Genomic DNA, 13,399 nt, shown 5'->3' on the forward strand with positions numbered 1-13,399 from the left:
GGGGATCTCCTTAACCACCACCATTATTTTAGTATTATTATTATACTACTAATATTTTATTTGTAAATGATAACACTGATTTTTCTGCCAAACTAAACAATGTATACTAAACAGTAAATATGTAAAGATAATAAATGTGATTATATTTATGGCATTTATATATTGAGAGAAAACTGACCACTCTTTGAAATTCATCTTTATTTATTTCTACCCCTTGACTTTATGAAACACATCATGTCTGGTGAGGGCATAAATTGACGTTTTAGGTTTGATAATAAAAGACGGTACATTGTAAACCACATACAAGATGAAAACAGAGCAGTTAATATCAGAGAAATATCTACAACAAAAATGACTCATGACTCAAAGTGAAGTCTCAATTATAGGGTTATGTACTGCTGAACAATTATACTCCACTTGTGAATTACAGTGCTACAAAATAGCTGTGACTGTATTTAAACTGTGCATTTTTCAGTATATTTGAACTTTTTTTCTCATTCTTTTATATTACAAAGGGCAGGAAGACTGAAAACTCTTACCTTTATGAAAAATGTGAATCCTGGAAAATGAAAATGAATAACTTCTGTGCCCATAAGATGTTAAAAAATAAAGATGAAGTGCCAAAAATGATTTGTAAATCTGCCTTTTCTGTAATCTGCTCATCCAAAATTAACCCTGCTGCTGCTCTTTGACATCCAGTTTATGCACCACCCTGAGAGCCTCCAGGAACTCATTAAAATCAATGCTGCCGTCTTTGTTAAAGTCTATGCTTCGAGCCATGTCGTCTATCGTCTGGTCATTCACAGCAACCCCCAAATGGGAACTGAAGAGCTTCCAAGTCTGACGGAACTCCTCAATGGAGATCTGACCTATGTGAAGGTAAACAGGTGGGTTATGATCACCATATAATAACCAGCATTAATCTCATTGAACAATCAGGGAAGCATTGACACTAACCTGAATGGTCCTTATCGATGATGTTAAATATTATCTCTAGGTCAGTTCTATATCTATAAAGAGTTTCAGCCAAGTTTGGTGTTACCTAAAAAAAGGTTAATTTCAAAAACTGAGACTGAATTGTAAGGTACTATATTTTCAAAATAAATGTCAAAATGTCTGCTAAAGCTGGGCAGTATAACATATATGTGGTTAAAATTTGGCAACCAAATTTTTTCTTATCAGCTGTTTAACAATGGTTCATTACTTTGTAAATAATTCACTTGATTATCCAAATATAAGCATTACCACACGACTATTAACATATAAACCATTTTCCAAATTCCCTGCTGAAATTATTATAAAGTGTCAAAGTGATATGTATAACGTTAATGTAATACAAAATTACTTATATAATTTATGATATAAGATTTTGGTCATACAGCCCATCCTTACATAACATAAACAGAGATTAAGATAGTGACCGGAGGGATGGGTTCTCCAGGGCTGATGTCCTCAAAGCAGGATTCATACTCTACATTGCCATCTGCACTAAGACGGGCCAGGCGTGGGCGCAGGGTTCTCCATGGCAGATCCAATCGCAGCACAGACTCCACCACCTGTGCCCACTCGCTAGTGGAGATGCGACCTGCAAGAAATGGAGAGAAGAACCATTTTAGTTTAACCTTCCAATTACCTGCAAGTGCATAATATAATATAACATAATATAATATAACCTGTGTTGTCTATGTCATACTGTTGAAAGGCAGCCCTTAGCTCAGAGCGGTGAGCATACAGCTTCTCTTTCAGAGCCCTGAGTGCTGAACCTTCTGCTACACGAACCCTGAAACACACAAACAAACAAATTAATATGGATGCATGAGAACTTCCACATATATATGTAACCAGTCACACAGTTCCATATACTTAACACCTATTTGTTATTGAAGGCGTAACAAGTGTACCTTTGATGGAGTGTGAGTTTTCTGGTGCTTCGACTAACTTGATACTGGAAGAAGCGTGGGACCAATTCAGGCCCCAGTTTGATGTACGCCCCGCGGTTACTGCCTTCTTCGTAGTAGTTAGATGCAGAGAAAATAGTGATAACCTTAAATAAAAGAGAACAATTCCTGAAATAATGCTGTTGCTAAAGATATACAAGTTTACAGACCCCATAAAATCAAAACTAGTAAGACACCTCTAATGAGATTTTTATGAGAAAAGCTGAAATTTGACAGAATGGATCATGCTTTGCATGGCTCAAAACTCCTGTGTTCACCTGTCCGTTGTGGCAGAGCTCATAGCCCTCCTGTTTACATTCATGTGATCTGATGAGCAGACAGAGGCCATGTTTCTGCAGCAGCGCCTGCGTCACGTCTGGCCCAAAGTAACAGCCTCCACCGCGAAAAGAGTTCGGACCGCAGCCGTTTTGATTTTTAGGGTCACTCCACAGGATATCAACAACCTGTATCAGACAAATTATGACAATGTGAAATAACACATAATTGACAAGCATCTTCTTATACTTTCCATCACTGTTAAGTCCCGTTCACACCAAGAACGATAACTATAAAAATAACTATAAAGATAACGATATTAGCGTCCACACCAGCGAACGATATCGTCTGTTTATTCTCAGCGCATGCTCGTCTGCCGCTTTAAATTCTCAAGCTCGTGACAGCAGGATTGATTCTGCTTGGGTGTCAATGTTTTTATCGTTCATCAGCTGGAAAAAAATAGTTATGAAAGTGATTCCAACGATATCGTTTCTCTGTGCCTTTATCATTATAGTTGTGGTGTGGACTCTGCTATTCTTTAATATTCAGATTTTTAGAACTATATCTTTATCTTTATAGTTATCGTCCTTGGGTGTAAAAGGGCCTTTACAGTCATTTGTCTATTTTTAAATGTTTAGGAACTACTAAATTATTTTAAAAAGTTTTATAGAGATCAGTGCTATTATTATTTTTTTTAAAATCATTAACTAAAAGTCAAAGGCTGAAACGGGTATAAAGACAGCAAAATGCTTCAGGCCAGAAATGTAATTTATACTGTGAGCCACAGTTTTACAGGAATAGTTAACCCAAAATTTAGTGTCTGTAATCAGATATTCACCTCAGTGTTGTTATTGCTAACTAAAACTATTAAAAATAATTTCAATCAATTGAAATAAAGTTGAAATAAAATGTAAATGAAGTAAATTAAAGCTATATATATATATTAGAGAGATATACTAAAATTAAAATGAGAACACAAAAATACAAAAACTGGAAGATTTTATATTGAAGAATATCATAGAAATGTGTGGTTGTCAATTTATTCTTTCTAAGCACAAAACCCAGAGTGCCATGCTCTTTTATAATTCATAAACACCTTTTTATGGAAGTTCAGTAAGTTGGTACAAAATTCTCACAACTCCTGCAATAAAGTGAGTCATATTGTGTTGTGGAGGTTTAAGCTAAATGGAGTTCCAAGGCAGAACGGTTCCACATCCAAGATAGAAGTTATTTGTCACACAATTTCACCGACAAAACACACATTCTGGGAACAGTTTCACCTCACTTGCTGCCATTCCAGTTCTTCTCTGGGTGGCTCAGGGGGCTCTAGGGAGACGAAGGAGTCCAGAAAGGGCACTTGGAGCACATCGGTGGGGCTCGGCAGACTAGGGGAAGGCGGAGGTCGATGTGGAGTGTTCCGTGACGAGATCCGGGGGGAGCACACGGATGATGAGAAGGATGAGGATGATGAAGATGAGGAGCAGCTCCCCTGCCTAGTGGACTGCTTCTTCCTTCTGCGGGAAGCACGACTGGTGCGGCCTGAGGAGCAAGGGCTGTCCAGTCTGGATCTTCCGCTGTGTCTGCTGCTGCTGCGACTGCAGGCGCGGACGTTGAGATGATCAATGCTGCGTTTGGGCAACCTGAGAGCAGACTTCACCTGCAATGTGAGGGATAATCTTTTTTACATTATCCTGGTTTTTACATGGCTACTTACCTAAACAAACATGAACTGTATATTTACACTGAAATTATTTTATTATGTAAGAAGCCAATAAATAGGCTTCTAAAATAGGCTTCTCCTATAAATAAAATACCTACTTTATGTCTAATAATAATAATTATCTAATAATAAATGTGAATTATAAATTGAAAATTGAAATAATTTTATTATGTGAAAAGAAAGAATATAAATCCATCCGGAAGTAAAAAAAAAAAAACACCTACTTTATGCCTTTCAACAGTGCTCAGAAAGTCCAGATCAGTTTTGTCCGATATGCCACCGTGAACAATAAGCACTTTGTTATCGATGACAGTTGCAAGAGGAAGCAGGCTGAACACATCCTGAAGAAGCTGTAGGATTTCCCTGCCATGAGTCTATTAAGAACACAGTAGAAGTTAATGTGCATTTCTTTACATGTCCAGTAAGTGGCGGTGACGTCTAATATTTGACAGTAAACCTTTTAAAACCTTTATTAACCCTCTTTAAATAAGCAGATTATTTATTTCAAGTAATTTCGAGTTTTAAGGCTTTTTTCAGCAGTTTTAATGACATTTTCAAATCAATGTTTTTACAAAAATTGTTACGAAATTGGAAAAAAATTAGCAACTCTACATTTAACTTGCCTATAATCAAAACATTAATAAACAAAAAAGCACATATAAAAATATACCTTATACTTCTACATGACTTCTTTTGTGAATCCATATCTGCAAGAACATCAAAAGCTTACACACTAATAATATAAATCATACTTTTAAATTCAGTTTGAAAAAAAAAGACAAAAACTTTTTGAGTGCATCCTATTTGTGGTATACCATGCCTAGAAAGCCTTTTTTTTGACTACTAGGATGCACAGAGCATGAAATAATTTTTGTATAGCTTTATTAAAAGTCATGCCTTCATTATTAGTCTGAATGGGTGATTTAGCATGTTACCTGAGGTTCATGATGTGGTCCTCATGGTTGCCTCTGTTCAGATGCATGTGGTCGGGGTACAGCAGTAGGAAGGCAAACAGAATGATGATAATCTCTGTAGATTTCTTTCCTCGATCCACAAAGTCTCCATTGAATATGTAGGGGTTCTCCGTAGAGGGCAGACCATTCTGGGCAATAAGGCAATACATCTTGAGTGTAATAAGTCACAAGTCATGCCCAAGTGGCTTTAATGAACTCATTCTCTGGATTTGCTTAGGTACATTACCCCTGCATCAATATGCTAAAATGTAATTACTCGAAATAATAGTCTACATCTAAACAATCGATCTGCATTTACCTTGTAAAATATAAGCAGTAAGTCATCCAGTCTACCATGCAGATCGCCTGTGTGAAAGAGAAAGGCGGCACATAAAAGCTGTTTATCATTCCAGGGAATAAAATCAAATATTGGAATCTGTGATGAAAATATGCAAAATATAAACACTTTAAATGGTATAACGCGATCTCTTTTAGAGTATTCGAAAATGGGAATTCAGTTATTCATGCATGCTCTTCTGTACTAATTGAATCAGGAGCGCTGTTGAGTATGAAATGGTGCAGGTTGGCTGTGAGGAGCCCATTGAGGTACACTGAAGTGCTTTATGAAGTGCAAAATAAATAAGCACTCATTCATTCATGCCACATCACTGGTTTTCCATACAAGCTATCAAAAATATTTAACATATCTCAAACGCACTGTTGCAACTTGCAACAAATCTGAGGTGGATTATTTTTTTCATAAAATATATAGTGTCTCACCACATATAGTTATCTCTTTGGCATAGGACGTCGACAGGTATATGACGTTTGGCATCTGTTTCAAGAACTTCTTCGTTTCATATAGTAGCTGCAGCACATATTTGCCGTGAAGAGTCTGAAAATGAGTCACGCATTTATAGGTCACTGCATTTTTTGTTTGCTATTTCTAAATTAAAGAGCAATAGAATAGAAGAATGGCTAGAATTGTAGAAAAGAGATAAAGTTTTAGTTAAGCTTATGTTTTGATATCGTTTATCAAAAAATTTGTGCTGTCAAACAATTAATTGCAATTAATCGCATCCAAAATAAAAGTTTTTGTTTACATAATATATGTATGTTAACTGTGTATATTTATTATGTATATATAAATACACACACATACAGTATATATTTTGAAAATATTTACATGTATATATACATTTCTATATTTATATTCTTATATTTTATATAAATATATTTAATATATAAACATCAATTTTTTCTAAAATATTTACATGCATGTGTTTGTATTTATATATACATAAATATGCACAGTACACACACATATTATGTAAACAATAACTTTTATTTTGGATGCGATTAATCAAGATTAATCGTTTGACAGCACTACAGAAAATATTATAAAACTATTAAGGTTATAAATATACGCTACTGTTCAAGAGTTTGGGGTCATTTATTTATTTTGAAAGAATATAATATTTTTATTCAACAAGGGTGGATTATATTTATCAAAAGTGATAGTAAAGACATTTATAATGTAACAAGATTAAAAAGATAAAAAATTAATTACCGATTCCTTAGAAGAACAACTATTTTCAACACTGATAATAAAAAGAAATGTTTCTTGAGCAACAAAACAGCATCTAAGAATGATCTCTGAAGGATCATGTGACACTGAAGACTGGAGTAATGACGAAATAAAATTCACCTTTTCCATGCAGGAATAAATTACATTTTAAATGTATTAAAATACAAAACAGTTATTAAGTATTTTAAATTGTAACAAAATATACAATATTACTATATTTACTGTATAAATGCAGCACATTTAAAAAATCTGACCAACCCCAAACATTTGAACGGTAGTGTAACACAATTTGAAGACGGTTTAAAGTCTGCTAGACAGAGGTAAATAATGTACAAGATGATCTTGGTTTTTGCCAGAAGGCTCATAATTGTTCAGACTATTAGTGAAAGTTTTATAGTGTTGTACCTGCTCCTCTTTAAAGGCGCTGAGCAGGACATTGGTATCAGTCACGCTCAGCGGGAAGGAGAGACGAGGACCGCAGTACGATTCCGGCATGACAATCTGCTCGTACTTCAACTGCCTGACCTCCTCAGTTAACGGGTCAACCACAGAGTCCAGGAGGTGAGAGATCAAGTCTGGGGGAAAGAACACGGCTGCTGTCGTGACTCATGTGTGGGAAGAATGAAAGAACAATCACAGAAAGCAAGTGTGACATGCAACTTGATTATCTTGGTGTGAATCAGTGTAACCAATTTTGTGGTGCATGGATGTTGGGACATGGTATGGAAAATGCATAATCTCTGTCATAAAAATGTTAACCTTTTTTCATATTAATGATGTGATAACTATTTATTACTATAATCAGCAAAAAAAAGCAGCCTGACAAAAAAAAAATGTAAATGTGAATCAGGAAACACTCTGGAACATCAAAAGGTTTGTGCTATTGTTAGGCAGCGCTGGGCATGTGCAGAGGCGGACAGTAACTAAGTACATTTACTTGAGTATTGTACTTAAGTACACTTTTTGAGTATCTGTACTTTACTTGAGTATTATTTTTTCTGGGAACTTATGACTTTAACTTCATGGAATTGAGTACTTTGTCCGCCTCTGGGCATGCGGCATGATGAGCACACAGGAACATGAATACATGCGGACAGGCATATCTGTTTCAGTTTTCAGTTATTAAATAAATGATTAATTCTCAACCTGGAGTCTATTATGAAAGGCCTATTTTGATTGGCCATCAAAATACCCAGCACACAGTGCCATAACACAATGTAGCATACTTCAATTTGCATAGCGTCTGGCCCTGCACAGGGATTTGAGGAGTGCTGACCCATTGTGTCATTCTTGTAAATGTAAATTTGCAGTGTTTTCCGTAAATTTATGCAGAGAGACTTGAATTTCAGGAACAGATGTTTGTATTGGGGAGAGAGCAAACGGAAAATAATTTGTTCTTGCCTTGACTTAGCCAATATCTACTGGACATCATTCCCTGCTTTTTAGATTGCTAGCGATAAACAAACATTATTACGCTCCATTTGGTTTCACATAAAGAGCTCTACTGTCTGACCGAAAATCAGGTAATATTCAAGCCTTTTCTGTGATTTTGAGTAAAAATCTGCAGATGTGCTAATGTTCAAAAGGTTGGTCAGTAAGTTTTTTTTTTTTAGAAACTGATACTTTTATCAAGGATGCATTAAACTGAACAAAAGTGACAGTAAAGACATTTTTTATTTGAAATTTCTATTTCAAATAAATGTTTTGTTTATTCAACTTTCTATTTATCAAAGAATCCTGAAAAAAAGTATCATGCTTTTCACAAAAACATGAAGAAGCACAACCGTTTTCAATATTGACAGCTGAAAATTTAACTATGCCACCAGAGGAATAATTTATGCTTTAACATATAATATAATATATCATATGTGACCCTGGACAGCAAAACCAGTCATAAGGGTCAATCTATTTAAAATTGAGATTTATACATCACCTGAAAGCTGAATAAATAAGCTTTCTATTGAAGTATGATTTGTCAGGATCTGACAATATTTGGCTGAGATAGATAATTGATCATTGATCATTTTGACCCATACAATGTATTGTTGGCTATTGTCACAAATATACCTGTGCTGCTTATGACTGGTTTTGTGGTCCAGGGTCACATATATACTATATACACATATATTAATGGTAATTCAGATATTAATAACTATTTTAATTTTAATAATTTGTACTTTCTAATAATAATCTTACTTTTTTTACTGCATTTATGATCACACAAACTTCACTTGGTGAGCATGAGAATAAAAAAAAAAGCATATATATATATATATATATATATAATATTAAAATATAAGCCTTAGTGCTCAGAACCCATGGCACCCAATTAAGCTCCACTATATTGTGATTGCAGACCTTTCAATAATAAATATGAAGATACACTTTACTATACTATAATTACATACTTCCTAATTGCCATCAGGCAAAGATTCTGAAGCCACACAGACAAGAAGCTGAAAACCATCCAATCCCTAGATCATTATTACCTGACAAGACCAGTCATGTGCACTTGCGGCCCACTCAATAGGAACTGATTAAACACAGTTTTCCCAGAGGAAAGCCAATTTAGTGTCATCACAGGCTGGAGCAAAGAACCCCATGTGAAGAATATAAAATAGTGAAAGGAACATTAACATTCACTATTGGGTAAAACAACTGAATATGTTGTTTTCACTGCTGTTATTGTTCTTCAGAAACATTCTATGCACAGTCTCTCTCTAGATTTTTCAACTGTGTTATCTCATTTGAGTTTCCGCTGTTCTGCTTGCCTAAAGATGGGACTAATTGTCTTCTGTAATTCTGCACTTTGGACAGCTGCCTGTGGAGGCTGGTTGCTGCATTTCTGGCTCTCTCCGCATTACCACCACTCAAAATGGGATCTCCCAAGGTTGCTAAGCAACTGTCTCCCATATAGCATTTTTTGGAATCACTAAAAGGATAGGTGTGCAACACTCCAGAGGGAGATCGTTTGATGCAAAAATCACATGAGCTAGGGGCTTTCCAAAGGTGTGCTTATAGGGACAGCCAAATTCAGATGATAATGAAAAAAACAATCTACAAACTACTATAGCCTGACAACCCACCATGGCTTAACCCAGGGGTAGGCAAGTTCGGTCCTAGAGAGCCGCAGTCCTGCAGAGTTCAGCTCTAACCCTAATCAAACACACCTGAACAAGCTAATCAATGTCTTCAGGATTACTAAGGCTATAGGCAGGTGAGTTTTGTTTTCAGGGTTGGAGCTGAACTCTGCAGGACTTCGGCTCTCTAGGACCGAATTTGCCTACCCCTGGCTTAACCAATAGTGTGTTTAATCAGTTTGTCTGACCAATGACAAATGGGAGTGTTTGAAATGGTTAATTGTTTGTGCAATTAAATTACACACTTTCCTTAAAGAAGCTTTTGCATCTTTTAATCGGACACAGTTATTACCTGGTCCATTCATCTGTGTGAAGTTGTCCAACATGAAACTGAAGAAACTGGAGAGCTACAAAAATGAAAAAGATGCATACTTGCATTAAAATTAATGTTGAAAATCTGAGTTTTAATATCATTACAAGTTTATTAAGCGTAGGGTAAGATATTTGTTTTTTTTTCTATGTATGGACTGGCCATAATAAGCAAGTGTCTTTTATACCTGTAGCTGGTCCTGTTCCCCTGCATACTCGATGGACTGAAAGATGTTCCACGTATAGCGTCTTCTCATCTCCAGGCGAGCAACATAGCGTCTGTACTAACGCTGGATCAGTATGGCAGCTTTCATGGCTAAATACGTTAAGAACACACAAAGAACGCAAGTGGCTGGTGTAAACAGAATCCTTGAAGCAATATTTCTGTGACCACAGTTTTGAGACAAAAACTATTTGGGAAGAGAAATGCAGGCAATGAGGTTTTTGAATGCACCAAATATGAATACTTCCCTACTTTGTGTGCAAAAAGCAGTAATATGTCTGCAACCGAAATCGCATACTTTCCTATTAGATAATAGGCGGAAAAACAGTGTGTGAAGAGAGTAGTATGTCTCTTCACACACCCAGATGACTTAATACTTAAATGCATACAATGCAAAACTATCCCATGAGGCCACGGGAGTGAATTTGTGAATGGTAGTGAAGCGGCGCAACTGATGCTGGTAGGTCGCATGGCAATGACAACATAGTGACTGTAGTACATCCATATTTCATTTATATTACACACTTACTTTCTTAGCTGACACAATTTATTTACTTATGCAAAAGAAGTACCTACTTAGTATGCGATTTCAGACACAGCCTCTATCTAAATATGCAGCATTCATTAAACAAGACCCGGCATGACCTACTCCATCCCCTGACAGTCTGCAACCATTGGACACTTTGCTATCCCATGAGGGCATGGGAGAGCACTTTGGTATAAAGGAGGTTGCTACTCATGGTTAAACTGTACTTGTTTAACAAATTATTTCTGAGAACAAATGAGTCAAAAGACAATGCCAAAATGGCAAATGTAGAATTTCTGGGAAATATATGTGCATATATAGAGAAATTAAACATGAAAGATTAAAAACAGTGCATTTTAAGACAGTACCACAACAACCCTTCAAAGATGTTCTGTTGCTACAGTTGATTCTCATTTGTCTCATCAGATTCACGTTACCATGTTAACATCATGCTTTAATGCACATACAACTCTTGGTACAGGAACACTTGCATCTTTTCCTCCAGAACACTTGATTGCAAATACTGTTCTAAAAATACACCTCGTCTCAGGAGGTCAATATCACAGGTGCTAATTAAAGAAGTGCTAGGAGCAGTTAAGGAGAAAGAACACAACACAGACATTAGAGACAAGGCTTTGCTCAAGAGTACACATCCATAGAGAAATTATAAGCTGTGTTCGAGAAGGATGGGAGAATTGCTCATGATCATCCATTTTATTTATTCTAAATGCACAGAGAAAAATCACACTCATAGGTTTACCTCAAAAAATATGGTAGTTTTAAAAGTATGTAAACAAATCTACATTGGTGCTTTCATGCCATCTAGTACTTCTCTATAGCCACGAATGAGACACAGACAGTGATGACAGATGCTGAAGAAAGTGCCTTACTCAGAGCTGGGCTGGGCTGCTTGATGGAGCCATCTGTGTGAGAGGTGATTAAATTAAATTGAATAATTTAAGTAATACCTTGGGGGTGGAAAAAAAAGACAGGGCTGGGGACTAAATGCAACGCAAGCATTGCCATATTTTTCAATAAATAAGTAATGCAAATATCTTGAAACCAGGGTTGTTGCAAAGGGGAGAGGAAAAAGAGGTTAAACAATATTGCAAATCACATTAAAGCATTAGGGATAAAGAACAAATATTTACCAGTTTCTGAGGGTCGTGTTTGGTTCTCAACGGCAATGGATGTGAGAATCATGATGTACCATGATGGTACTTCTTGCTTCTAGTCATGAATACCCAAAATTCTTAAGGTTCTCTTCTTCATTTAGTATCCAGAAATGTTTGTGCAAAAATAAATTATTTAAATAATAATATAAGAATTTATAATATAAGAATAATATAAGAATTTAATAAATAATTTAAGAATTAAACTTAAAATTAAACAGCTTAAACTTCATCAGTACAGAGACTGCAACCACATATTCAGGATTGAGGGTAATGGTTTCATAAAAATATATTTGAATACAAATCTGGGGAGATGCATCCTCATGGCTATTAGATCTAATATTTCAGTGCTGTTTTGATATTCATAATCAAGTGAAATGGCATTAGAAAAAAGCAATACTGCTTGGAATTAATCCAGCATCACAGTAGTGTGTCTCTGTAGAATAAAGCAACAAAAGATACAAATCATGCTGGACTTTAATCTGTGCCCTAAAGAGCCTTTCAAAAGGCCCTTTTAACAGTGATCAATCTCTGGGAGGGGACACAGGGAGAGAGATGTAGACTGTTGATTGTCATCTTCACAGCGTTACAAATACAATAATAACAATAATAATAAATATGTTGCCCCAACTTCTGGGAAGATGCTTATTATTTTTAAGTAACATGAAACTCTTTAAGAGGTACTAAAAAGATTATTGACACAGACATTATTCTTTAACAACAAAAAAGGCTGAAGAAACACGCGGAATAAACAATTGTATAATTAGGCGCAGAACACCAACAAAACACAGCGTATTGGAAACGAGATTCATAAATTAAGTTACCTTTCCGTTGTCCATCATTCAGTACGACATGCACATGCGTTGAGAAATTAGGATTGGATAAGAAGTAAATGATGAAAAATCAAACATTCATTTCCAAATGTGGAGAGATGCAACAGCTAAACAACACCACAGGTATCGGACAAGGCTAGCCTGCATGAAACGCAGTTGCAGTCTGACGATTTGAGAGCACGTCTCACTGACTCGTGTGAGTCTAGTGAGGAGGTTTTGATTCATTCCAGTGACTCGAATCGTTTGGATCCGTTCAGTAAAAGATTCATTCACTTAACCCTTTATGCACTTACGTCAGTAGGTGGCGACATTGAGTCTATTTGAATCGTTTCATTCTTTGAAGAACAGTCCATTTAAGTGTTATTTTATAATTGATTAAAATATGCTTGTCTACATAGTTACTAATGCCGAGTTCACACTGCACGATTTTAGCCCGATTTGTCACTTGCCGACAGGTTTTGCAAAATCGCCGACAGATGCCTGAAATCGGAGGGAAATCGGTGCTCGTTCACGCAGGTGACAATCATGTAGTGTGAATGATCAAAGACGCAATCTGAGGGAATTGCGGACACTTTGCCGATTTTATAATTCCAGTCTTGCTCGAGAACTCCGGTCTGACGCACGCGGGTTCTCGCGTTATTTCCTTATCACTTCTGGAGTGTTTTGTTGTGAAACGTAGTTTGCGGACCAGACAGAGCTGTCGGCGATTCTTCCTATTGTAA

General features: G+C 36.1%; 1 protein-coding gene across 1 annotated transcript; it reads right to left on the reverse strand.

The window, feature by feature from the left end:
* Positions 1-355: 355 nt before the first annotated feature.
* On the reverse strand, positions 356-12,811 carry LOC107691295 (serine/threonine-protein phosphatase with EF-hands 1). The gene is given in 17 exon segments (XM_074187015.1): positions 356-869; positions 958-1,042; positions 1,422-1,585; positions 1,674-1,780; positions 1,902-2,044; positions 2,216-2,401; positions 3,499-3,870; positions 4,158-4,307; positions 4,604-4,640; positions 4,869-5,035; positions 5,206-5,252; positions 5,667-5,781; positions 6,880-7,049; positions 9,907-9,961; positions 10,112-10,239; positions 11,824-11,938; positions 12,669-12,811. Coding segments are annotated over 16 exon segments (2,178 nt in total). The 5' UTR covers positions 11,876-11,938; positions 12,669-12,811; the 3' UTR covers positions 356-669.
* Between the last annotated feature and the right edge of the window lie 588 nt (positions 12,812-13,399).

Source organism: Sinocyclocheilus anshuiensis, unplaced genomic scaffold (genome assembly GCF_001515605.1).
Source record: "Sinocyclocheilus anshuiensis isolate Anshui unplaced genomic scaffold, SAMN03320099.WGS_v1.1 scaffold1154, whole genome shotgun sequence".
Taxonomy (NCBI): domain Eukaryota; kingdom Metazoa; phylum Chordata; class Actinopteri; order Cypriniformes; family Cyprinidae; genus Sinocyclocheilus; species Sinocyclocheilus anshuiensis.